The 27,564-nt window shown below is 39.1% G+C and overlaps 1 protein-coding gene across 1 annotated transcript in view; it reads left to right on the forward strand.

The window, feature by feature from the left end:
* Nucleotides 1–26,005, forward strand: part of si (sucrase-isomaltase (alpha-glucosidase)) — a 178,207-nt gene extending 152,202 nt beyond the window's left edge. The window contains exons 43-50 of the mRNA XM_056478595.1: nt 8,951–9,099; nt 11,541–11,625; nt 14,493–14,549; nt 14,656–14,780; nt 15,402–15,490; nt 19,696–19,745; nt 20,728–20,886; nt 23,841–26,005. Coding sequence (XP_056334570.1) covers nt 8,951–9,099; nt 11,541–11,625; nt 14,493–14,549; nt 14,656–14,780; nt 15,402–15,490; nt 19,696–19,745; nt 20,728–20,886; nt 23,841–23,915 — 789 coding nt within the window. The 3' untranslated portion in view covers nt 23,916–26,005. The remainder of the gene's footprint in view (nt 1–8,950; nt 9,100–11,540; nt 11,626–14,492; nt 14,550–14,655; nt 14,781–15,401; nt 15,491–19,695; nt 19,746–20,727; nt 20,887–23,840) is intronic.
* Nucleotides 26,006–27,564: the final 1,559 nt, after the last annotated feature.

Here is a 27,564-nt window from a genome sequence, read left to right on the forward strand (position 1 = left end):
ACTTTCGTTTCACCAGATCCTCTCATTTAAGCCCTCGGTTTACCCGTGCTGCAGTTGTTCGTTTAGTTCAGTCATAGTTTCTCAAATCTGATATCAGTGTACTGTTCTAATAACCGAATACTCTGTACTGTATATATTGTCTTATTTCGAGTTAGAGGAGGGTTTCAGGCATGTAAAAAATAAGTTGTTTGTGAATAAGAGCGTAATGTTACTGGAGACACGAATCATTTTAAATGATTCAGTTTGATTTGGTGAATTAGTTTAATCGGTTCACTTAGAAGATCCAGAATGATTCATTTATGATTGCGATCAGTAATATAGAAATAAAACTCAATATTGGGCACAAATGTGTTCAGTTAATACTTTTAAGTCTCTGCTTGGGTTGTATTTAATGCTGTCACTGTGCTGCTGTCATGTCCAGCTGTTGTTTTTGTTGCGAGAGCAACAGCGAGAACTGACTGGATGAGAACCAGCTTGATCTGGCTAATGGGGTCTGAGGTGCTGTACAGGTCAAACATCTGGCAGCGCAAAGTAAATAGATTTACTTCTAAAGGCTTACAGTGAGTATTAAATACATTTACAACTATAATAGCCTTGTTCCACTGTAGTTGAGGTCAAAAAAAATATTAATGACGCTGTTATAAAGTTCATGATACACTTATAATAGCTTCATGACGATCATGTTTATGACAGATTTATGACAAACTGCTGTTGTCAAGTTGTCATGACAAAGACAAATACACCAGGTCATGATGTATTTGTTTATGTCCAGGTGTTATACCAAACAATGTCATCTTTGCATTTAAAATGTCATCTGAGTGAATGATACTTGTTATAAGCATGCATAACATCTCATTCATATTCATGACATGATTATAAAGGTTTAATGACAGTCTTATGAGCACCCCTTCAAGTAAAGTGTTTCCACTGTTTTTAGCGCACACAGAATCCACGAGGAGTTCTCATTGCAGAAAGTGTTTAGTTCAAGTTTCAGTGTTAGCATGCGTGCTTTAGCCGTCAGACCTGTGAACGTGTTCTACTCCAGAAATAATTATCAGATACGGTTCACCTTTATCTGGGCGAGCACATTAACACTTACTCACAGCTCTTAACACACGCATTCGTGAGCGCTAGACCAGTGTACAGGCCAGAGACAGGGCAAACACACACACTGTGTCTGGCAGATGATTAACATTCACACACACACACACACAGATGCGCAGTGTACGGTTACGTCTGGATTCAGCGGGACACAGCTGTACGCTTTTGGATCATGCAAATGTAGTTCTGGCGCAAGTATTTATTCCCTCGGTGTCGTCATGCATAATGCAGGAAATGTGCTGTTGTTCCAGTTTGAGCTGTTTGCAGCTGGATCAGACGTGGATTAATTATTGAAATAATCCAAATATTGACTGAAATAGTGATGTAACTGAGTATTTATGTTGCTGAATATAAAAATCATGGCAACTCAGTGGCACAGTGGGTAGCGCTGTTGCCTCACAGCAAGAAGGTCGCTGGTTCGAGCCTCGGCTGAGTCAGTTGGCGCTTCTGTGTGGAGTTTGCATGTGTTGGCGTGGGTTTCCTCCGGGTGCTCCGGTTTCCCCCACAGTCCAAAGACATGGGTACAGGTGAATTGGGTATAGGCTAAATTGTTCATAGTATATGAGTGTAAATGATTGTGTATGGATGTTTCCCAGAGATGGGTTGCAGCTGGAAGGGCATCCGCTGTGTAAAACACATGCTGGATAAGTTATTGAATTAATGAATATAAAATCATTTGAAAACATAAATAATACAATTATCTTTAAACATTTGTCCTCAAATATATTCTGAGAATGAATAACTATAACAGTAAATACTATACTCTTTAGGCTGAATACTATCTTGCATGATATCTAGTACAATATTATGTACTGTCTTTAGGACAAATACAAAAGAAATTAGTTATTAGGAATTAGATTTTAAAGTTCATCTATGATCAAAATCATCTTTTGTAAGCTCTTTGGACAGAACGGTCTGTAGGTATAGTGCATCCACAGTCAAATTGGAGTGATATAAAGACAATAAGTCTCTTCTTTTTAATTTCCTAACGTTAAAACAGAATCCAAATCCCTCCCATCTTGAGGCCCACAGCAACATAGGAGTTTAGAGTTAGTGATTTACAGCCTCATATTAACATGTCTCCATAGTATACGCGTGTATAAGCATATCCACAAGACTGGACGTGTGTAAAGCAACTGGGATTAAAAGATCTGTTCAGCACGCTGTGATCATCAGTCATCATCAAATGTGATCAAGAATGAGCTTTACAAGTTTAAACCCTTTTTAAAACAGTGCCTGCTTGCTATGAATTACAGTGATTGTACCTTGTTTACTTCATCACCACAGCCGGGTGTCAGTACAGTTATAAAATAAGGCGCTTCAATTCCAGTTTGTGGACGTTAAATTGGTTTTACCTTGTACATTTACATAACAGATATCCATACAGTAGTGGATATTAACCTGTATCCTGTCACATTTGCCGTGCAAAAACAGGGCAAAGATAAACACGAGCGCTGTGTGTGTGTATCTGTGTGTGAACTTTGTAACGGCTATGTGACGCAGCTGGAGATTGAGGCACGTGGGAACAGTGGGTGGGGAGAACTAGCATTAAAGGCACAGGCAACAAAAACAGCTACATAGTGTTCAAAGTAGAAAACTCCACCATTCTGAAAGGTATAGTACATAATCTGATGGTGGTGTTGAGCTGAAACTTTACAGACACATTCTGGAGACACAAAAGACTTCTCTTAAATCTTGACAAAGGGGTCAAATAGGTGCTCTGTAAAACGTATGTTTTGAAGTAAATTTCTCTTTTAATCGGCACTTGGGAAATATTTGAGGAAAAAAAAATCACAGGAATGCAAATAATTTTGCATTAAACAACATATATTTAGTAATTCTAGAATTATTTTAATTAGAGACAGACTAACTAAAAATTCTCAGTTTCTCTGGATTTATAATTATATGTTTGATTAAAACAGGATTTTGTTTATTCTGTAAATAAAATGTAAAAAAATAAAATAAAATACAGATATATATGTCACGGATTGGTCAGGCTCTCACGATCCCCACTCACGAAGATCACCATCACCTGACTTCTAATGAGCACACAGCTGCATCACATTCACGAGCACCAGATAAAAGCACAGCACTCCAGTCGCTCATTGTCCGGGCTCGTCTCGACGAAAGCGGACAACTGAGCGACCACTCAGCGTAGTCATCCTCAGCTAAAACAAACGCTTTACTTACCTGTTCTCTTTGTATTCCTCCTAGTCTTCCTGGTCCACCCGAATCGTCCTGTCTTCCAGTCCTTCCAAGTCTGTGTCATCCTCTGTCAGCTGTATCTGGTGTGTGCTGTCCATCCTCGTGTATTCCTGTTACCCAGCCACGGAGGAAAAGACCCCAACATCATTCCTGATCCTCCTGGCTATCCTTCATGTGCTCCTTGTTGTCATTTAATAAACACCCTAACGTTTCCTTACCTCTGTCTCCTGTCCGCTTCATAACAGAAGCCCGGACCCATAACGACGACAACATGAGCACCCCCGATCACTTTCAAGAGCTGGTGGACCAGTTGAAGCGGATTCTACAGCCACCAGCTCCACTTTCCAACGCACTCTAGCAGCTGCAAGTGGATGGAATGAGAGATCGTTGTTGACCACGTACCGGCTCGGCTTGGAACCCACTCTCCGAATCCAGCTGGCCACATTAGATGATACTATGGGTCTGGAGAGATTCATCCAACATTCTCTCCGATGTTCCGATCGTCTCCGTTCCTATCAACAGGACACCATCACCCCCTCGTCTGCACTCCTCCAATCGCCTGAGTCAACAGCCTCTCCAGAACCAGAACCCATGATAATAGAGTCTGGAAGACTGACATCAGCGGAACGACAGAGGAGGCTGACCCGGGGTCTGTGTCTATACTGCGGTGTCAGTGGACACACCCGTATGGAGTGTCCCCTTCGTCCCATTCGGACTTCAGTGAGTGTATTCAGTACGAATATTGAACAATGTAAACCACTTACTACCACCGTACAAATAACTACTGCCTCTATTTCTCTCCTTGTCACAGCCCTCATCGACTCCGGGTCAGCAGGGAACTTCATCTCCCAATCCCTCTGTCGTCAACTCCACCTACGTACTGAGGCGTCCTCGCATATATACCAGATACAACCGATAACCCAGTGCACTCGATCTTCGACCCGTATCCATCGACAATGCGAAGACATCCTTCTTCAAGTGGGGTTGTTACATCAAGAGAGGATTCAATTTCTGGTTCTGGAGGGTGCAAATATGGACATCATTCTAGGGCGCCCGTGGCTGGTGAAGCACGATCCCATCATCTCTTGGGGCACAGGAGAGATAAAGAAATGGGGATCTGGATGTACACCTACCTGTTTTCCAAATCTCCCTCTTCAAGGTCGGAACCCCATTTCTTTGTTTACAACATCGGTCGAGAGTCCTCCTGAGAAGCAGTCTATCCACATTCCTAAGGAGTACAGCTCCTTTCATGATGTCTTCTGCCCCAAGAGAGCTTCCCAGCTACCGCCGCATCGGCCATGGGACTGCGCGATCGACCTAGTTCCAGATGCCCAGTTGCCAAGAGGTAGGATCTACCCGCTCTCGCTTCCAGAGAATCAGGCAATGGAAGATTACATAAGGGAGGCTCTGAGTCAGGGGTACATACGTCACTCAAAATCACCAGCCGCCTCAAGCTTCTTCTTTGTGGCCAAGAAGGACGGAGGGCTGCGTCCATGCATCGACTACAGGGTCCTAAATAACGGTACAGTAAAATACCGATATCCCCTTCCTCTGGTACCAGCCGCTTTGGAACAGCTCCGAGAAGCTAAAGTCTTCACTAAATTGGACCTCCGCAGCGCGTATAATCTGATAAGAATACGTGAGGGGGACCAATGGAAGACAGCATTCGTGACCCCTACTGGCCACTATGAATATGAGGTCATGCCTTACGGTCTGGTCAACGCCCCCTCCGTATTCCAAAACTTCATTCATGAAGTCCTCCGGGAGTTTCTTCACCACTTTGTAATAGTGTACATAGATGACATCCTCATTTACTCCCGGAGTGAGGCCGAACATCGCCAACACGTTGCGGAGGTCCTACACACATTGAGAGAACATCACCTCTACCTCAAAGCGGAGAAATGCTCATTCCACCAGAAGTCGATTCATTTCTTGGGATACATCATTGACCAAACCGGTATACGTATGGATGGGAAGAAAATTGAGGCTGTTCTATCCTGGTCAGAACCCACTTCCATTAAGGAGCTCCAGAGGTTTCTTGGGTTTGCTAACTTTTATAGACGGTTTATCAAGGACTACAGCAGGATTACATCACCTCTCACTAATCTCCTCAAGGGTAAACCCAAAGGACTGGAGTGGACCAAAGAAGCAGCCGCAGCCTTCCGCCTTCTTAAGAAGGAGTTCACAAGGGCCCCACTCCTGACTCATCCTGACCCAAATCTTCCTTTCGTGGTGGAAGTGGACGCATCCACCACCGGCGTCGGGGCAGTATTATCCCAACATCATGATACACCGCCCCGACTGCATCCCTGTGCCTATTTCTCTCGGAAGTTGAGCCCGGCGGAGCAGAATTACAGCATAGGAGACAGGGAGCTTCTAGCAATCAAGCTAGCCTTGGAGGAGTGGCGTCACTGGTTGGAGGGAGCCAAACATCCGTTCCAGGTGATCACAGATCACAAAAACCTCCAATATATCAAAGAGGCCAAGAGACTATGTCCACGTCAAGCCAGATGGTCACTTTTCTTCTCACGTTTTGATTTCTCCATTTCCTATCGTCCAGGACCCAAGAATCTAAGAGCAGACGCTCTCTCTCGTTTACACGAGCATCACGATCATGAAGAACTCCCAACGAAGATTCTTCCCGAACACATCTCCATTTGTCCGATCACCTGGAACGCTCCTCCAGTCGTTGCCACTCCGGAAGCCCCTGCTCCGCCGGGATGCCCTCCTCATCGGCAGTTCATACCACCTGAACACCGGGTAGATCTGATCCACTCCTTACATACCTCGCTAGGCACTGGACATCCAGGGATCAACAATACTCTCTCGCTAGTATCCCAACGATTCTGGTGGCCAAACATGGCAAGGGATGTGAGGCAATATGTTCAGGGCTGTAAGGACTGTGCCCAATCCAAGAGCCCACGTCATCTACCCGCTGGAAAGCTCCATCCCTTGCCGATTCCGAACCGTCCCTGGTCACACCTAGGAGTGGACTTTATCACTGACCTCCCCTCGTCAGAAGGTAATACCTGTATTCTAGTCATCGTAGATAGATTCTCAAAGTTTGTCAAACTAATCCCTCTGAAAGGTCTTCCCACAGCCTTTGAAACAGCCGACAATATCTTTAATCAAGTCTTCAGGTCATTTGGTATTCCAGAAGATATTGTGTCGGACAGAGGTCCACAGTTCATCTCACGTCTATGGAAAGCCTTCTTCAAGCTCCTAGGTGTGGCCGTCAGCCTCTCTTCTGGATATCATCCCCAAACCAACGGGCAGACAGAGAGGAAGATTCAGGAGGTGGGACGGTTCCTGAGGACCTTCTGCAGTGGTCACCAGAGCTCCTGGAGCCAGTATTTGGGCTGGGCAGAATATGCCCAAAATTCACTGCGGCAACCCTCCACCGGACTCACGCCATTCCAGTGCGTCCTGGGCTTCCAACCACCGCTCTTTCCCTGGGATGGCGAACCATCTGATGTCCCCGCAGTGGATCACTGGTTCCGGGAGAGCGAGAGAGTCTGGGACGAGGCTCATCAACATCTGCAGAGGGCAGTCCGTCGAAGCAAGGTAACCGCCGATAGAAGAAGGTCTGAAGAACCCAGATACACACCCGGACAAAAGGTGTGGCTATCCACCCGGGACATACGCATGCGACTGCCCTCTCGCAAGTTAAGTCCCCGATTTGTTGGTCCCTTCACCATCGTGGAACAGGTTAACCCCGTCACCTACAAACTACAATTACCCTCTCACTACCGTATTCACCCTACATTCCACGTATCACTCCTGAAACCCTATCACGATCCTGTTCTTCCCTCCACAGAGCCTGACCACGAAGAGGAACCCCCCCTCCACTGCTCCTAGAAGAAGGAGCCGTCTACGCAGTGAAGGAGATCTTGCGTTACCGACGTCGTGGTGGCCAGTTGGAGTACCTGGTGGACTGGGAAGGGTACGGCCCCGAAGAAAGGACATGGGTTCCCAGAGCTGATATTCTCGATCCTAGTCTCATGGTGGAGTTTCATGAGAGCCACCCTGAGTTCCCAGCGCCTAGAGGCAGAGGGAGACCACCACGGCGTCGGAGGTGTCGGCCCTCAGGAGCGGGCCCTGGGGAGGGGGGTACTGTCACGGATTGGTCAGGCTCTCACGATCCCCACTCACGAAGATCACCATCACCTGACTTCTAATGAGCACACAGCTGCATCACATTCACGAGCACCAGATAAAAGCACAGCACTCCAGTCGCTCATTGTCCGGGCTCGTCTCGACGAAAGCGGACAACTGAGCGACCACTCAGCGTAGTCATCCTCAGCTAAAACAAACGCTTTACTTACCTGTTCTCTTTGTATTCCTCCTAGTCTTCCTGGTCCACCCGAATCGTCCTGTCTTCCAGTCCTTCCAAGTCTGTGTCATCCTCTGTCAGCTGTATCTGGTGTGTGCTGTCCATCCTCGTGTATTCCTGTTACCCAGCCACGGAGGAAAAGACCCCAACATCATTCCTGATCCTCCTGGCTATCCTTCATGTGCTCCTTGTTGTCATTTAATAAACACCCTAACGTTTCCTTACCTCTGTCTCCTGTCCGCTTCATAACAATATATTTACAGTATATTCCCATTTTCTCCAATTATTATTTTTTTTTGCATAAAATGACTGAGTTATTAGTTTTTAAATAGTTATAAATATTTCATACATGTTTTGAGACATGCTCGTAATCAATTTGAAACAACACAATGCAAATGTTTGTAAAAAAAATGGGTACGTTTACATGGACACCAGTAATTCGATTAGGACAATACTCTCATTAAGAGTCTACCATGTAAACAGTGAATTTTTATTAATCTAATCAGATTAAGGTCATAATCGAACTAAAGAGAAATCGAATTAACACGTGAGGAGTAGGCCGATTTTAGTCGCATCATTGAAGTGCATCACAGACATGTAAACACCTCAACCGAACTATTACCGTCATGTAGGACTTTTCGCCATATTTTGCGACAGGATAGTCCACACACACACACACACACACGGCTGTTTGACACAGTTTGCACCTACTGAGTCACCTGCATCGTGAAATGCAGAGGTTTTTTTTTCTTCCATTCAGCATGCGGTATGAACTTCTATTAAAACAACACTCTTTCAGCAGTTCATAGTTGCATCCAATATCTTGTTTTACACGGGGGGCATGCATGAAATGTTCCTGAATTAAAATGAAAGTGGCAAACTGCAGTTAAAGTCAACAAATTAAAAATGAAACACCTGAAATTACATGAAACTTTGTAGGAAATGCAGATAGCGTAATGACGCAATGATGTTAATCAAATTATGTGCTATAACATGTAAAACGGGATTATGAAAGGAACATTCAAAAAGCAACTCATGTAAACAACTTCATCATATTATTGTCTTAATTAGATTAAGGCAAATAATTCGTTTACTGATGTCTATGTAAACGTAGTCACTGATTTTTAATCACAACAAATGCCTTAAATGAAACTAATATTTGAAATGTGGAAAAAATGTGATAATACCTTTATAGAAAAAAATGAATAGCAGAGAAGCTGGAGAATGTATTGAGATTATTTCCATGAATAGTGCTGAATGATTTATATCTGATGAGTTTTTGTGATTTTTTTTTTTTTTTTTTTTTTTCAGAGACAGGATCCCGTGGCCTGGGGACCAGAGTTTGCTAATATGTCTCGTGATGTGCTGAATATCCGCTACACCCTTCTTCCATACTTGTACACACTGATGTATGAAGCCCACACCAAGGGGACCACTGTGGTCAGGCCAATGCTGCACGAGTGAGTGTCCTCAATACTCATGTTCAAAAACTTTTCAAAAATTCACCTAAAAAATGACTTCTTTTTCTTGGGTAAGCGAACATTTAGGGACCATTCCATTGCAAATAGGGATGTCAATTTATTAATCATCCTTAAAATTTTGATCAATTCATCATTAATGGTGCAGTAATTGAATTTGACCAAACAATTTCATATCTGAAAGCATCAAAACAAATATGCTTTTAGCCAACTAGGCATGGGACGATAACCGTTTTCAAGGTATACCGCGGTGTGGAAAAGTCAAGGTTTTAAAACCGGCAAAATTTTCTAAGGTATGTGTAAGATATTTTTATAGGACAACAGCTGAAAAAATATCCAAAGATGCCATTTTAAATTGTAAAGAAATCTGCATTTTTGAAGCAAATGAAGACAGCAGAAGTCAATGATTCATTTGAATTATATAGCCTGACGTGTTTCCTGCCCCAACATATCATAAATATTTCAAAAAATACAATATATATTTTTCAAAGAGGAAAAAAGTTTGTTTTTTACCCAGACATTTAAAAACAACATATTTTAGAGCAGTGAGCACAATACCGTGATACAGTGCAACCGTGATATTTTTATCTAAGGTTATCATACCGTCAGAATCTTATACTGGCCCATGCCTTAAGCCAACAAGACCACGTCTCTTTTTGATATTTCTGCTGTCATTTCTAGACATGCCATTATTATGTCCCCAAGTCTAGGGGAAAACAACATGGGTATTATAAACGGCATAATAAACGGAAAAACAAAATGTGGTGGTGGATTTCCCAAACAAATCAAAAACTTAATGCAAAAGATCCCCTTTGGTCGACAACCAAACTCGGACACTCAGTGGAGAGTAATCGAATATATTTATTATAGAAAAATAGTAGTTTTAAATGAGCATCTCTTTAGAGTGGCCACAGTCCAAAATAACAAACAAAAGAATCTACAAAGTAAATGAACTAAATTACCTATACATATTTAAAGAAAAATACAGGAAGCTTACCTTTCTCCCTAAACATAAACACAGTCAAAAGTAATCAAATAAATAGGCTTTTTGTTGATTTTGTGTTGGATTTAACGAACATGGAATCGCGAAAAACTAGAGGCTCTGATGTGTCCACTTCAGCACCAATATGTCCCAGAATGCAATGCGATTGTGACATCACAACAGCATAGTTCCCCAAAAACAATAAATATGAGAGCATTATAGGCTAGACCTAGTCAGATATAACATTGCTAATGCAACACTGTAAAAAATGCAAAACCAAATGTTGTCCCAACACAAATCGACTACGTTGACAAATTTTAGTGGATTGAACATAAAAATATTAAGTTGTTCCCAAAAGGCTCAAAAATTGTGTTGTTTCAGCTCATTTTAATAAGTAACACGAGCAAGCAGTATTTTTTTGAGTAAACACGCAATGCCACAGATGACAGTTTGTTTCGTTTTTATACATTCATTCATTCATTTTCTTTTTGACTTATTCCCTTTATTAATTGGGTTGCCACAGCGGAATGAACCGCCAACTTATCCAGCATATGTTTTACGCAGCAGATGCAACCCATAACTGGGAAACACCCATACACACTCATTCACACACATACACTACGGACAATCTAGCTTACTCAATTCACCTATAGCGCATGTCTTTGGACTGTGAGGGAAACCGGAGCACCCGGAGGAAACCCACGCCAACATGGGGAGAACATGCAAACTCGACCCAGCCGGGGCTCGAACCAGCGACTTTCTTGCTGAGAGGCAATTGTGCTACCCACTGCGCCACCGTGCGCCGACGCGTTTAAGTCAATAAACCTTGTTAAATTTGCATACAATAAACATTAGTTGAACAAACATTTTGCTTTAAGATGAGCTAATGTTCTATTAGCTACCAACTAAAAAATATAACCTAGAAGTACAAGATCTTCCATATTTGTGTGTGTGTGTAAACTGTCCCTTTAAGACCTTCATTCACATTTTGCTTGTCTCTTTCCCCTCCAAATATATCTTCATTACACCATCTTTTCTTTCCGACACTATTTTCAGCCCATCCTCGCGTTTCAATTACATCTCGCCCCAAAGCATCATGGGAATGACTAATCAGAAGTTGGGGCTAAATCCTCATTCTGTGCATTGGTCTTATATTCCAGTATCTAATGATTTTTCTTTAGCCTGCTTTGATATCGCTGCTCTTCACTTTCCTGTTGTCCTGTTTCATCTTCCTCTTCCGCTCTGTTTTTAGCAGCCTGATCTATTGGACTGGATGTTCTGTGTACCGTTTATGTTCAGCATATTGACCTTTGCTTGTTGTCATTTCATTCTGTAAAACTCTCTCTCTCGCTCTTTTACTCATTGTTTTCTGCTTTACTGTCATGATTTACATGTACAGTGATTAATAGTTCATGTTCTCAGTGCTGTTTTTGTACCATAGGTTTGTCAATGATGAAAAGACATGGGACATTGACAGGCAGTTCCTCTGGGGTTCTGCTCTTCTGATCACACCTGCTTTGGAAGAGGTATGTTTACAGAGGTTGTGCTTTATACAGTTGAAGTCAGAATTATTAGCCCTGCTGAATTATTAGCCCACCTGTATATTTCTCCCCAATTTCTGTTTAAGTGAAAGAAGATTTTTACAACACATTTCTAATAACTGATTTTTGATCTTTGCCATGATGACAGTATATATTTTACTAGATATTCTTCAAGATACCAATATTTAGCTTAAAGTGATATTTAAAGGCTTAACTAGGTGAATTAGGCAAGTCGTTGTGTAACAGTGGTTTGTTCTGTAGACAATTAAAAATAAATGAAGAGTTCAGATGCAAAACCCTCTAAATCCATCAGACCTCTTTTTTAGGTAGATTTTCTTTTGCGTCAAAACCAGCTAAATCCACTTCTACTTTTTTTTTGCAAAACCCTCTAAATTCACCTATTGAGACAAGTGTAATTAGTTGATAATCACTAAAGATGCAATTAGAAATTATTTACCAAACATAAAACACATTACATAAACCACCTAAAATTAAAATATATAATCTGTCAAGTAAGTGGCGGTTCATTCCACTGTGGTAACCCCTGATAAACCAGGGAAACAGCAGAAAGAAAATGAATGAATGAAATTGTCAATTAAGTGCATTAATCAATAACATTAAACCTGACATTAATTAAATCTTAATTATCTGTTGTCATTTCTAATATTTGATATTTAGATTTAATGTAAGTAGAGTAATGTAAACATTGCAAACATGGTAAAGTAAGCTTGGTAGATTCAAATAATGTATTGTAAAAACATTGTGAAACATCAATATCTGTGCATTGTCCATTAATATAAAAAGCTTATTAGAGGTAATATGAAGTAATATGAATAATGTATAGTTTTCTACATTATATTTATCTTTTAAAAATAGCTTAAATTAGCAAATAAAACACAAGGTAGGTCTACTGGGCAAAAAGGGATGCCTCTCAGACAATTTTAGAAGCTGTCATTCATTCATTCTCACCATACTCAAGGTCTTGGTCTCGTTTATCCTCATAGCATGCATGTAGGATAAAAGAACAGCATCTTAACTGTCTTTCGTGAAACGCAGTTGCCGTGTAATGTATAGTAAATCAGACTCATTCAAAGTAGCATCGCTGCGCAAAATATAGTTATGAATGCATGTTACACTTCCGACTGTACATTTTGTTTTCTTTTTCTTATAATGCACAGAGTTTTGAGGTAAGGGACGTTTTTATTTGCCATTTACTGACAGTCAGACAGGCTCATGCAATTGAAATCAAATTGAATTGAAAATCGAAAGCGGAATGAAACGCTCTCCTCATAAAAGCTGGCGTATCAGCTCTACTACATTGAAAACATATGATTCGATTCGCGCCTTCTGATTGGTTCTTGGGATATAGCGGCTTTTCCTGTTTAGCGGCTTTTGCAAACTAACTGCTATTTCTGAATGCGCTGACGCTGCGATTTGGACATTCGGAACAACAGCGGTGACGACTGAGCTTTGTGACCTTCAACAAGCAGAAGGTCTTTTGTTCCTCCCCTCCGCTTTTATACACTCCCGCCCGCAACACAGCTAGATCCAATCAAGTGCAGCTATAGGGAGAGAGAGTGAGAAACCTGCGCATGCTCCACAGCGCACAACACAACATCAGTTATTCCATCCAGATGCATAAACAAAATACAAATATAAATACAGTTGAAGTCAGAATTATTAGACCTTCTTTGAATTTTTTTCTTTTTTAAATATTTCCCAAATTATGTTTAACAGAGCAAATTTTCACAATATGTCTGATAATATTTTTTCTTCTGGAGAAAGTCTTATTTGTTTTATTTCAGCTAGAATAAAAGCAGTTTTAAATTTTTTAAAAAACCATTTTAATGTCAAAATTATTAGCCCCTTTAGGCTACATTTTTATTCGATAGTCTACAGAACAAACCATCATTATACAATAACTTGCCTAATTACCCTAACCTGCCTAGTTAACCTAATTAACCTAGTTAAGCCTTTAAATGTCACTTTAAGCTGTATAGAAGTGTCTTGAAAAATATCTAGTCAAATATCATGTACTGTCATCATGGCAAATATAAAATAAATCAGTTATTAGAAATGAGTTATTAAAACTATTTCAAGAGTTCACACTCGTTTGACAACTGTTAGCAGGTTTGGTATGCTGTCCCGGGAGAGAACCCTGAGCTCGGAGATAGTTGAGCCCAGGGCTCCCCCCTGGTCCATGGAGCATGTGAGGGGAGTACAAGATCAGGTGGTTCTCGAGAGCTCCCCGTGGTAAAGAAGAAAAGGAGGGGAAGGGGTGGATGGGGGGTTTCTTCGGAAAACAAAGATAAGAGAGTAGTTCTAGCTAGGCTACTTATAGTGAGTTGGGGTTAATCTGATTTGCTAACTAATGAATGTAGATGGGTGGCCAGCTGCAGCCAATCATATCACGTGCTCCTCTCGAAATTAGGGGGCCTATATATATATAATATATAATCAGAATTATTAGCCCCCCTGAATATATATATATATATATATATATATATATATATATATATATATATATATATATATATATATATATATATATATATATATATATATATATCATTGAAGTTCTATTGTAAAACATTCTAAAATATTGATATTAATACGAATTGTAATTTAATATTTTAATATTTAATAATAATAAACCACATTTTATGTAGCATCTTTAATAGTAGCATCTCAAAATGTTTTATATTCATAAAATAAGTATAGAAGGATACATGCATAAAAAGTCACACACACACACTCTCATCACACTGCATTCAGTCAGTCTACCAACAGATTGACAGTTGTGTTTTCCATGTTGTCCTTTATGAATATCTAATTGATTTTGTTTCCTGAAGGGCGTCACTGTGGTCAAGGGATACCTGCCAAACACCCGCTGGTACGATTACCACACGGTAAGCATTTCATTTGCACGTTTTTAATAGCATGTCAATTAAACAACCAGTCACAATCTAAACAGTCTGTGCTCTTATCACTGTTTGTGTGATTTACATCATTCAGAATAAAGCTGAGGTAGTGCAAGGACAGTTTGTGGATATGGACACACCTTTAGACAAAATTAACCTGCATGTGAGAGGAGGATACGTCATTCCCTATCAGAATCCAGAGAGAAACACACAACTGAGGTAAAGTGGCCAGCTTCCTACACATTCTTAGTCTATTTATTCAGTTTCATTTACATTTAGCAGATGCTTTTATCCAAAGCGACTTACAATTGAGGAGGCATTCAGCGATTCAACAAGAATGGCTAATTATACAAATGCTCAGAAGCGCTAAAGTAAGGAGGGGGAGTTTTTTTTAATAGAGTGGGTTTCCTCCAGTTGCTCCAGTTTCCCCCACAGTCCTAAGTGTATGAGGGTATGTGCGAATTAGTGTGTATGGGTGTTTCCCAGTACTGGGTTGGGCCTCTGCTGCAAAAAACATATGCTGGAATAGTTGGCGGTTCATTCCACAGTGGCAACCTCTGAAATACACTGAAAAAAATATTCAGATGATTCCTTGGATTTACTAATTTTTTTTTATGTTAAGGGGTTGTAAACAATTTATTTGGGCTGAATTTAAACAAACAAATTAAGTTGAACATTATTAAATTTAATTTGTTTAAATTCAACACAAATAAATTGTTTGCAACAGTTTTGCAGACATCATTTTAGCAGTGTAGAGACTAAGCCGTAGGAAAATGAATGAATGAACAGTCCCGTCCCTGGTTAATATGTTTATGGTTGTGATCTTTTTCTCTCTTCCAGTCGTAAGAATCCTATGAATCTGCTTGTTGCTCTGAATAGTTCTGGTCAGGCCTCTGGTTACCTGTTCTGGGATGACGGAGAGGGAATTGGTGAGCTGTGTTTTATGTTTGTGTGTTTGTGTGTGTCTTTGAATAGAATAGAAATGAATTTGCCCGAATTACAACTGTCTTAAATTCCATTATTATATTCAAACCTAGCTCAATTAATTGTAGGACAGATGTTGATTAATATTACAAATATTTTCTATATTTATGACTTTGTATTTATATTGTTAATTTGTAAACTAATAACATTTTGAGGTTTACATCACAGAATCTGCTCAGTATACAGTAGTGGTCAACTTTGGACACATTAAAGGGATTTTGAATTAATCTAAGGCTACATTTGTTATTTCACATTTTATTTTATTTTATCGGATACTGTATATAAAGTGTAATATTGTGAACTATTATATCAGTTGAAAATATCACTTTTGATTTGATTTGATGCTCTATTATGAACAGTTTTTGGGGGGATTCAATTTGTAACAATGTTTGTAACTTATTATTCATTTTAAAGCCATTTTTCTCTATGAAGATTTATGGAAAACCTGTTAGATTTTATAGAAAGTTCATCATTCCAGAATATTTTTGAACATATATACGGTCACTTTCGATCAATTTAATGTGCCTTTGATGAAATAAAGGTGTGTGTATATAGACAGAATGATAATATGCAGTATTTCCACTGAAATAAATAATAAAGCAGCACAACTGTTTTCAACACTGACAAACATAAGAAATGTCTGAAATTAGATTTGCTTAAAAATATTCTCTTAAATAAAATTTATAATTCACAAACAACCTTTATATAGCATTTTTGATGAAGAAAAGGTTCTGGCTGCAGATTTGCACTTGCATTCTCAGACTTGCACTCTCAGGCTTGCACTCTCGGGCACCCATGTCCTTAACCAAAAAAATCGCCCAGTTTAAAGGTTAAGGGTACCTTAAAAAGTTGGGTTGCGAGAACAAAAAAAAAAGACCAACTTAAGGAATTTAAGGCTGACATTAAGTATTTCCCCCTTAGTCTTTAGTAACAATTTCCTCTTAAAGCCTTCAAGGGACCTAATCAGCTCCCTTAAATGAACAAGTGACACTCAAAATGCAAGCATTCCCACCCAAATAAAGATGTTTTAGATAAAAGTCTCACAGGACTGTAGATAAACAATTTAATAAATAAAGTAATATATACGTGTCTACGCAGGAGTACATCCATGTTACAGTCCCTCATTTAAATATGTCTCGTGATCCAAAGACAGCATATCATAAATAAACAACAGCCAAAGTGCTCCAACTAAATTGTTTATTAACACAAAATAACCAGCAAACAATCCAAAAGGACTAGAGATGGGGAGCCCAACAACATAATAAATAACCAAACAGGCCTAAAGCAGGTTGGAAGTCCCCACTCCAAACACATATCAAAAGGAAAGGAAAGGAGAACACAACAATAAAACCATCAAAAACTGTGGTGGCTTGGAGGAATCGCGAGAAGTCCGCTTCCGTCCGTTTCAAAGGCCTGACGCCACCAAATCAACCAATAGAAAACTGAAAAGGGAAAAAAGACAAACAAGATCAATTGAAAGTAATAATTATGGGCAGAGTGAACGCCACACGCAGCAATTCATATGAGATCACAGTTTCAGTGCAGCTTCAAAAGTCTCTACATGATCCCAGCCAAGTTTTAAATGTCCGAATGTCGAGATCGACTTGATAAGGGAACGCCTCGACTCGCTTAATGTAAAGAAAATGGCACAGATGATGTTTACTGCAAAGCTGTTTTAGGGCAAGCATCCGTGGTTCATCACAATCTGTTTACGTAACTATAGCAACTGCGGTACCGGCCGCCATATGTTGCCAGAAACTACAATGAAATGCTTAGGAAAAAGGCACTTAGGTAAGGGTGACAGATAGGAAGTTTGTTGCAATGCTCTTAATGAAATTCCTTACCTCAGGGATTTTCCCCCTCAGGGACACTCTTAAGTTAAGTTACTGAAGGACTTTCATGCAAGCGGGCACAGGTGTCGGTTGTAAAGGATGTCAATTGCAGAGGAAGCGCGGTTGCCTGAGAGTGCAAGCTCGAGAGTGCAGGCCTGAAAGTGCAGGTGCAAATCTGCAGCCAGACTCTATTGGAAATGAATGCACACTTGATAAACAGAAGATACATTTCAAAAGCATAACAAAATATTAAGTAAATAAATTCATTTTTATATTATATTGACATATTTTGGGAATTAATGGAATTAATATCTCACAAATGAACATTTGTATTGTATATTTGCTTAAATAATTGCGCCCTATGTGATTTTTATTTATTTGTTTATTGTTTTTGACCAGTAGTTTGTAAGAAATGAGATTTTGAACAAAATGTTTCAGTAAATCAACGTTAAATGTAGTAAATATTCTCATGCACTGTAAAACCCAAAAAGTTAAGGTAACTCAAACAATTTGAGGAATTGCAACAAACCATTTCAGTTCAAAAACAAATCCGAATCAGTACTGTGAACTTAATCCATTTGAGTACGCGAAGCAATTTGAGCATAGTAAAACCCAATAAATTAAGAGAACTCAAACCTACTGAGTACTGAAACGAATAAGTTAAAGAGCCCATATTATACATGAAATAGGGTCATATTTAGGTTGTAAGGGTCTCCAACAACAGTCTAATATGCATGCAAGGTCAAAAAACACTTTCATGGTCTTATAATCTGCATTTATTTTTACCTAATTATTCCAGCAACTCCCATATGAACCGTTCCGCGATTCATTTGTTCCCAACCCCCTCCTCAGCGCGAAACTAATCTGCGCTGATTGGACCGATGACAGCCTGCTGCGATTGGTTGACACTGACAGCCTTCAGCGTGAGACAGAGTGAAATGCCCAGCAGCTAATCAACAATATAAAAGTAGTCACAGTGCATATACACGCTTCATAGTGTAAGGCGTGAGTTTTGGCTGCCAGTGGGTGAATGTAAATACAGACGATGGACTAGAAAATACAGACGACTAACTATTTTATTGAGCAAAAACTCAAAACACAACACAACACAACACCAAAACATTCAAAAACAGAACACCTCACCTCGAACCTGAGCGGAACTATTTTGAAACTTGACCGTTGCATGCGTGTAGGAACAGCTGACGATCCATAAACAAAGCGGCACGTGTCGCGTTTTCAACGTGGCTTTACACGCGATATGAGAATATAAAGAGTTAACCTGATACAGCACACGCGGTTACAAGTAACAAAACACAACTCAATACATAATTTGCAAGCTACAGTAAAGGAGGCAACAATTTTAATCGCACGTACTTACACTTGTGAAATGGAGGAAGAAACTGATCCTGAAACTGATGATGCACTGATCCATGTTCTGACATAGTCCATCAGTAGACTTTTCTGATCCTTCCTTTAACAAACGACCGATGAAGTCTTCTTTGTAAGCATGTAATTTGCACAATGCTGGGCTATAATGCTGAGGTATAATAATAATATCCATCCTAGCACAGCGTGACTTCATTCGACCGGTGTGGTGAGAAATCAGGTCCCCCCTGTGTGTGTGTGTGGCTTTTTTTCTGTGTTAGTGGGCGGGGCCCACTAACACAGGTTTCAAATCTCCCGGGTTTGCGTGCGCAACTACCGGGCGGGGCTTGTGTTTCGTAGCCGCATCATCGCGAAACACCAATGACTCGTTATCAAGACGACTCATTTGAAGCACTATGAGTCGACTCTTTTATAGATGAATCAATAGTTTAAACACTGTACACTTTCAGATTTAAGCCTTAGCTGGATATTTCACTTCACTTAGAGCTGTGTTACACACTACATGGAAGGTCATTTTTAAAAACCCATAATATGGGCTCTTTAAGGCAACTCAAACCGTTTGAGAAAACAGATTGCTACAAACCTTTTGAGTTAAAAAAACGAATCTATACGAGTACTGGGAACTTACTACATTTAAGTTGAAGTAATGAAGTATTTAATTAACTTTTTACCTTCAACACTGAGTTCAAAACTCTTTTCAAATGAGCAGAATTATCTTCCAGTACAGTATTAACTGTTAACTACACTCATTTCATGTGATAAAGCTGACTGTTGGGTTTTACAGTGTGGTAAATATATTATAACTGTTGTTGGTTTTCTGATTTATCTTTTCTGTTTGCTAGATCATTTATAAAATAAAATAATAATAAATATCAAATCATTTTAGAAATGATCCTGCCCTATCTTTCTGATTTTCTACATTTTCATTACAGATACTCTTAAGAATAAAAAATACATCTACAAATCGTTCATTGCATCAAGGGTAAGTTTGTGTTTTTTTTTTCTGATTTATCTGTATTGAACAGCACCCTCGCGTCCTATAGAGAATTGGAGATTGTCCATCTCTCCTGAAGCCAAATATCTGCGGCTGCTCTCTATTTATAAATCAAATCCAGATCCAAAAGTGTTTGATGCAATAGCGGCTCCAGGCACTTTTGGTCCAGGTCAGAGCTCTCTGGACATCCTCCGGGTTTTATAGGGTATGCGCTCAGATTATTTGTGCGGTGGGGAAAACACGGCCCTGTGGAGTCCAGAGCTGTTTGTAAAACGAGGTCAAACTCGGCTAGTTTGAGTTTTCTCCACACAGATGTTATATAATAGTGAAACAACACAGTTTTCAGCCATTGCTTTATTCTGTTGTAGTGAGAGAGCATTTCTAGAAATGGATTAAACAGTTGAAGTCAGAATTATTAGCCCTTCTTCTATATTATTCCCCTATTTTCTGTTTAACAAAGAGCAGATTTCTTCAACACATTTCTAAACATAATAGTTTTAATAACTCATTTCTAATAACTGATTTCTTTTATCTTTGTCATGATGACAGTAACTAATATTTGACTAGATATTCTTCAATATACTAGTATTCGGCTTAAGGTGACATTTAAAGGCTTAACTAGGTTAATTAGGCAACTTAGGGTAATTAGGCAAGTCATGGTATAACAGTGGTTTATTCTGTAGACATTCAAAAACTAATATTGCTTAAGGGAGCTAATATTATTGACCTTAAAATGCTTTTAAAAAATTAAAAACTGCTTTTATTCTAGCCAAAATAAAACAAATAAGACTTTCTCCAGAGGAAAAAATATTATAGGAAATACTGTGAAAAAATTCCTTGCTCTGTTAAACATAACTTGGGAAATTATTACAAAAGAATGAAGATTTCACAGGAGGGTGAATAATTTAGTAAACTTGTAAAAGGGCCTGTTTGTGTGGTCTTGTGTAACAGTTTTTTTTAATAATTTTAGGGCTCGCTTTTGAGCTATCGTGAAACTGGGCTGGAGGACGCCGACAGACCGATCCTGGGCGTAGTGAAGGTGCTGGGCGTATCATCGCCCGTCACGCAGGTCACCATTACTCAAACTGGGAGCAATCCAACACCTTTGACTTTCGATTATTTCCCTGAGGTGAGATCTTTTGTGCAAATCTTTACTTCAGATTTAGCTACGCTAAATGGATAATGAATTAGTATTTTTGTATTATTTTTTTTTAAGTTTAAAAATAACTAAACAAAAAAACAAACTTACTGTATCATGCAGTAGTTAAAAAAGTAAGGTAAATAAAATAAAGTAAAAAAGAAATCACCACAAAATGAAGACAAAGAAATAAATACAAAATAAAAAGTTGATTTCATTTTTGGTCTTATTTTTAATATTTGAAGAGAGTTTGTTGATATTGTTAGAGTATTTTTGTGACAACTAAACTGTTTGCTGACTTTCAATTATTCTTTTAATATTTTTAAGAGATATTATTTTAATGACATTAATGCACATCTTGAATGTATTATTTATGGAAAATTTGGTTTTTAGATTTAGTTTACTGCCTTCAATTTATCTTGGCCAAGTTTCATACCAAAACTAATAAAAATAAATGTAAAATGCTATTTTATTTTAATTTATTTAGTTTCATTTGTTTATTTATTAAGCATCTTATAAAAACAATATGTATTATTTAAATTTAGCATTAATTATACATCATAGAAGCATTTTTGGTAATTATTTGACCTCAGAATCGTTACAAAGGTATTACAAAATTTTATTTTTTAATAACATATGTTTATCTTATCAATGCATTTCTATGGCTTTTTACCCCTATAAATACATTTTGTAATTTTGTATAATTGTATTTTAATATAAATATTAAAATGATCACATAAGTTTATTATTTTCTTTATGTAGCTGAACGTTTTGATGCATTCAGCTCATTGATTTCTCCTTGTATTTTGTAAGTGTCTCTCCTTGTCCTCCATTTCTCCACCCCTGCACTGAAAGCTTGATGAAACACAAAGACAAGTTTACTTTCTGCTTAAAAGTTGTGTGCATCGACCGCACCGTTTCTATTAATAAAACTGCAGGCAAGAGCTGGAGAGACGAAGAAACTGTGCGCATGTGAATCTGAATAACTAGTGTTTCTGCCCCCACCGAATCATTTATCTTTCTTAGTATTTCCCGACTGCATAATAAGTTTGAAAGAGGCGAGGCAGCTCCATCTGTCTCCGTGTGTGTGTGTGTGTGTGTCTCTGTGTGTCTGTGTGTGTTTGCCCTCATGGCAGATGTCAGAGCAGAGGTGGCGTTTCCCAACCAATCGCTCCAGCACCTTTTATTTTTCTTCATCATCAGGTCATTTACAGATCTGTCATGTAATCATTTGGTTTTATTTGATTAAGCGCCCCTACTGGCCTTTTCAGATATTATCTTTCATATACTGTAGTGTGTAGTGTAGCTGATTGTGACTGTAAAACGCTTTTAAAAGGTCTGTAAAAATAGTTATTGCCTCAAAAAGGTGCCCAGAAGTGATTCAGAACTGTCTAAAGTAAGTCCTTAGTAATGCCAGCTTTACTTCCTGTTCACACTTGTATAGATTTGCTACAATATTGCACAACGTTAGTTTAGTTTATAAATTCAGTGAACTGTTTGTTCTGGACCACTCGATTGGAGACTGGCTTTGGTCGGATCATTTGAATCAGTGAGTCGTTAACTGAAGATCATTTGTTTCAGTGAGTTATGTAGAGACTTTTGACCAGATAGTTTGAATCAGGGAATCAGTTAGTTGAAACTCACTTTAACTGGATCATTTGAATCAGTGAGTCATTAACTGGAGACTTTCTTTGGCCAGATGCTTTGAATCAGTAGATGGAAACTCACTTTAACTGGATCATTTGAATCAGTGATTAATAAACTGGAGACTCGTTCTGACTGAATGATTTGAATCAGTGAGTCATTAACTGGAGACTTTCTTTGGCCAGATGCATTGAATCAGTAAATGGAAACTCACTTTAACTGGATCATTTGAATCAGTGATTAATAAACTGGAGACTCGTTCTGACTGGATGATTTGAATCAGTGAGTCATTAACTGGGGACTTGCTCTGGCCAGATGCTTTGAATCAGTAAATAGAAACTCACTTTAACTGGATCATTTAAATCAGTGATTCATTAACTGGAGACTCGTTCTGACTGGATGATTTGAATCAGTGAGTCATTAACTGTAGACTTGTTTTGGCCAGATGCTTTGAATCAGTAAATGGAAACTCACTTGAACTGGATCATTTGAATCAGTGTTTCATTAACTGAAGACTCGCTCTGACTGGATCGTTTGAATCGTAGATTCATTAACTGGAGACTTGCTTTGGCCAAAGGCTTTGAATCAGTGAGTTGTTAACCAGCGAGTGAGTTGTTATCTAGAGATTCATTTTGACCAGGTCGTTTGAATCAGTGAATCAGTTAGTTGAAACTTGTTTTAACTGGATCCTTTGATTCAGTGAGTTGTTAACTGGAGATCATTTGAATTAGTGAATCCGTTACTGGAAACTCACTTTAACTGGATCATTTGAATCAGTAAGTTGTTAACTGGAGATCATTTGAGTCAGTGAGTTGTTAACTAGAGATTCACTTTAACTGATTCACTGATTCAAATAATTCAGTCAATGGAAACTCACTTTATCTGGGTCATTTGAATCAGTGAGTTGTTATCTGTAGATTATTTGAATCAGTGAGTTGTTGCCGGCAGATTATTTGAATCAGTGAATCAGTTACTGGAAACTCACTTTAATCTTTCTTTTTCCACTTCATAGTTGACCAATAACAATAGACTGGGCCAGAACTGACCAATCAGAGCAGTTTGAGCTCTCAGAAAGGCGGGGTGAAGAGAGACCATATCTTTCAACCAACTGTTTGATAATCCAATTGATGCTACAATGAATATTAGGAGACTATTCAACTGTTTGTTCCAATGGATAGATGTAAACCCTATAAAATAACCATTAAAGCAGCATAATATGTGCACTTTAGGGAAAAAATAGTGCAGGAAATGTTCACCATCTCAAAACTCCTTTGTAATAACTCACTCTTTCTCTTCCTCAGACTCAGGTGTTGATAATTCAAGTAACATCGAAGAATCTCAAAATTGATGAGTATTTCGACATCATCTGGAAATAGACACGGACCCACATCTGCAGAAACCGGCCAAAACAATCCAGAGCAATCACTTGACTATCTCCATTTTATTTATGAACGTTTGGTCTCATAACAATTTATTCATCATTTTCCCCGTGAGCTTCATACCTTAAATAATGTCCCGATTTTAAAAATACACAATCGTTTCCTCTAAAGTAAAGTTTATATTATGTATATTAGTGTCTGTGCTCATTTTTAGGCCCAACTTGGAAAGCTGAATCTCTAATGCCGGCTTTTGGGTTAAGCGAGAATATAATGATAACCCCTAATTATCGACAATCAAAGCTTTTTAACGAGAAACCCTCTCAGCGGCGACTACCTGCCGGGCTGGCTTCACACATGGCTACATTTTGATGTAATGATACAACAATCAATTATTCATTCTACAGTAAACATAATGATATCAATTAAGCGAGGGAGACTGTAAATGGATTTCTGCTCTAATTGGCAATCATGGTGAGCTGGAGACATGGGGAGGGGCCGGCCTTCGATATTTAGACGCTCGCCGAAAAACAATGATAATTGAGCACCTTTTTGTTTTTCCTTTTTTTATTTCTGAGTGTGAAGCAGGATGGAGCTGAGACTGTAATTATTTGGGTTTTCTGACATGTGAAAGGGGTTTATCCGGAGCTTGTATTTAATTAGCAAACAACAGCGATCTTGCTTTCTTAGGTTATTTTATACAACAATGTGTAACTTTCAAAACTTCTGTGCTGTAAAAAACATTTAAAAATTGTTTTATGTTCAATCCACTTAAATTAGTAAAAAAACGATTAGGTTACCCAGCAGCCCCACAACGTCATAAGACGTTAATATTAGGTTAGATTTAGGTCGTGACATCAAGTGACCAAAATTCAATGTCTAGCCAGCATCTAAGGACAACGTTATATTGACTTGCAATGACGACATCAAATAACATTGATATCTGATTGATTTTAGGTTGTTAGAAAGTGACCAAAATTGAGCCAACGTCTTAAACCAACATCATATTGACGTCAAATAGTAATATGGCAACCAAAATCTGATAGACGTCATAGTGGAAACGTCCACACAACGTCAAGCTGTCACATCATTAGACGTTGATATTTGGTTGATTTTAGGTTGTGTTGGAAAGTGACCAATATCTAACGTCAACATCTTAAACCAACTTACGTCACATACTTAGATTTATTTCTCAGATATAGCAACCAAAATCTAACATCTGATAGACGTCATAGTGGAAACGTCCACACAACGTCAAGCTGTCACATCATTAGACGTTGATATTTGGTTGATTTTAGGTTGTGTTAGAAAGTGACCAAAATTGAACATTGAGCCAACATCTTAAACCAACATCATGTTGATGTCAAAAACTGACATCTATTCGTCAGGTACGTCAACTAAAATCCAACATCTGATAGACGTCATAGTGGAAATATCCACACCATGTCAAGCTGTAACATCATTAGACGTTGATATTTGGTTGATTTTAGGTTCAACGTCATATTGACGTCAAATACTGACATTTATTCGTCAGATTTGGAAACCAAAATCCAATGTCTGATAAAGATCCTAGTGGTAACGTCCACACAACGTCAAGCTGTAACATCATTAGACATTGATATTTGGTTGATTTTAGGTTGTGTTGGAAAGTGACCAAAATTCAACGTCGACGTCGAGCCAACATCTTAAATCAACGTCATATTGACATTTATTCGTCAGATTTGGAAACCAAAATCCAACGTCTGATAAACATCATAGTGGTAACGTCCACACAACATCAAGTTGTAACATCATTAGACGTTGATATTTGGTTGATTTCAGGTTGGACGATGGCTCATCATTGGGTTTTGACGTCAACCTGATTTTCATTTCCAAACAAAATGTAACATCCTTACCATGTTGGAATACAACATTAACATGACATCATGTTGACATCCTGTGCTTGCTGGGTTAACTTAATCGATTTGTGTTGGGACAACATGAAGGAATTATGTGGAAGTCTGCAGTTTTTACAGTGTGTCCGTTAGGAGATATAATAATACAGCTGTGGTGAACGATTTTAAAGCTGCAATAAAACGATTTTAAACCTCTCTGACTGATTTGACTTGTTTTTAATGGTAATGTTTGCTTTAATGGGCATCACAGTTAGGCATGGGCCGGTATAAGTTTCTGACGGTATGATAACCATGGATAAAAATACCACGATTTCATGGTATCACAGTATTGTGATTACTGCTCTAAAATAAAGATTAAAGAGTTCCTTTTAAATGTCTGGGTAAAAAAAAAAAAAACTTTTCCCACTGAACACAATTTATTTTATTTTCAGAAACATTTATAATATTTCGGAGCAGTAAACATATCAGGCTAAATAGTTGAAATGAATCATTAATGTCTGCTCTCTTCATTTCAAAAAGATTTATTTACAACAAATAAAAAATACATTAAAAGAACCTTACATACAGTATACCCTGGGAACGCTTTAACAGAACATTTTAGCGGTATTAAAACTTTGACTTTTCCAAACCTTAAAACTGGTTATCGTGCCATGCCTAGTCACGGTTGCTCAGTGGTTAGCACTGTCGCCTCACAGCAAGAAGGTCGCTTGTTTAGGTCCCGGCTGGCTCAGTTGGCATTAGCCGCGTTTCCACTATCGCGCCTAAAGCAAGCGAGCCAGGGCGAGCCAAGGCCAGTCGCGTTTCCACTATCACTTCCGGGGCGTAATCGGGCCAAAGCAGGGCTTCCTTGGGGCCAGCGTCCGGCCTTTTTCGGCCCGCCAAATACCTTGGGCCAAGGAGGGCCAACTGGGGCTTCAGGGCGGGGTTACGTACAAAGGCGGAGTTTTCCTGTCAGGTAAAGAGGAGACAAGATGCTTTCTTCCCTTACATTTGTTTTGCTATCGCGCTTGATCAACTCACTAAGAAAAATCTGTGTTCGAAGTAAATGCCGCCGAACTCGAATGTCCTTATCCAGGGATCGCTGTCTGGCCTTACACCAACAGACCACAAACAGTAAAAAAGCAATCGCTTCAGTGTTCTCCATCTTCCAGCTCTCGTAGTGATGCCAGGTTGTGTTTGTGGTTATAATTTGAGTTTTTTGTTCCCGCTGAAGTGGGCGGGTTGTGTGACGTTTGATTCGGGGGACGTTCTGGGGGCGGTGTTTGCGTGACGCGCTGCGAGCAACTAGCCCGACAGTGGAAACGCGACATGATTTCGGCCTCATTTCTCAACCTCCCGGGCTATTGGCCCGGCCTGGCCCGATTAAAGCCCTGGCTCGTACTGGCCCGATAGTGGAAATGGAGCTATTGTATTCAGTTGGCCCAATGTATTCACGTGGGTTTCCTATGGGTGCTCCGGTTACCCCCACAGTCCAAGGACATGCGCTATAGGTGAATTAGATGAACTAAACTGGCTGTAGTGTACGAGTGTATCGTATTTGTTTACATTTGGATAGCTCAGAGCTAGCCCACATATGCAGAGCAGATGTATGAGACAGTGCCAGAGATGTTTAATGCTTAAATGGACACAATGCAAAAGGTTTAATCCTTACAAAGCAATATAGTTTATAAGCTATAACTTATATGTGAATAATATGTTTATGAATTAACTATTTATATTTATAATGTATATTTAATTAGACAAAACAATGATTT

This window comes from Danio aesculapii, chromosome 18 (genome assembly GCF_903798145.1).
Source record: "Danio aesculapii chromosome 18, fDanAes4.1, whole genome shotgun sequence".
Lineage (NCBI taxonomy): Eukaryota > Metazoa > Chordata > Actinopteri > Cypriniformes > Danionidae > Danio > Danio aesculapii.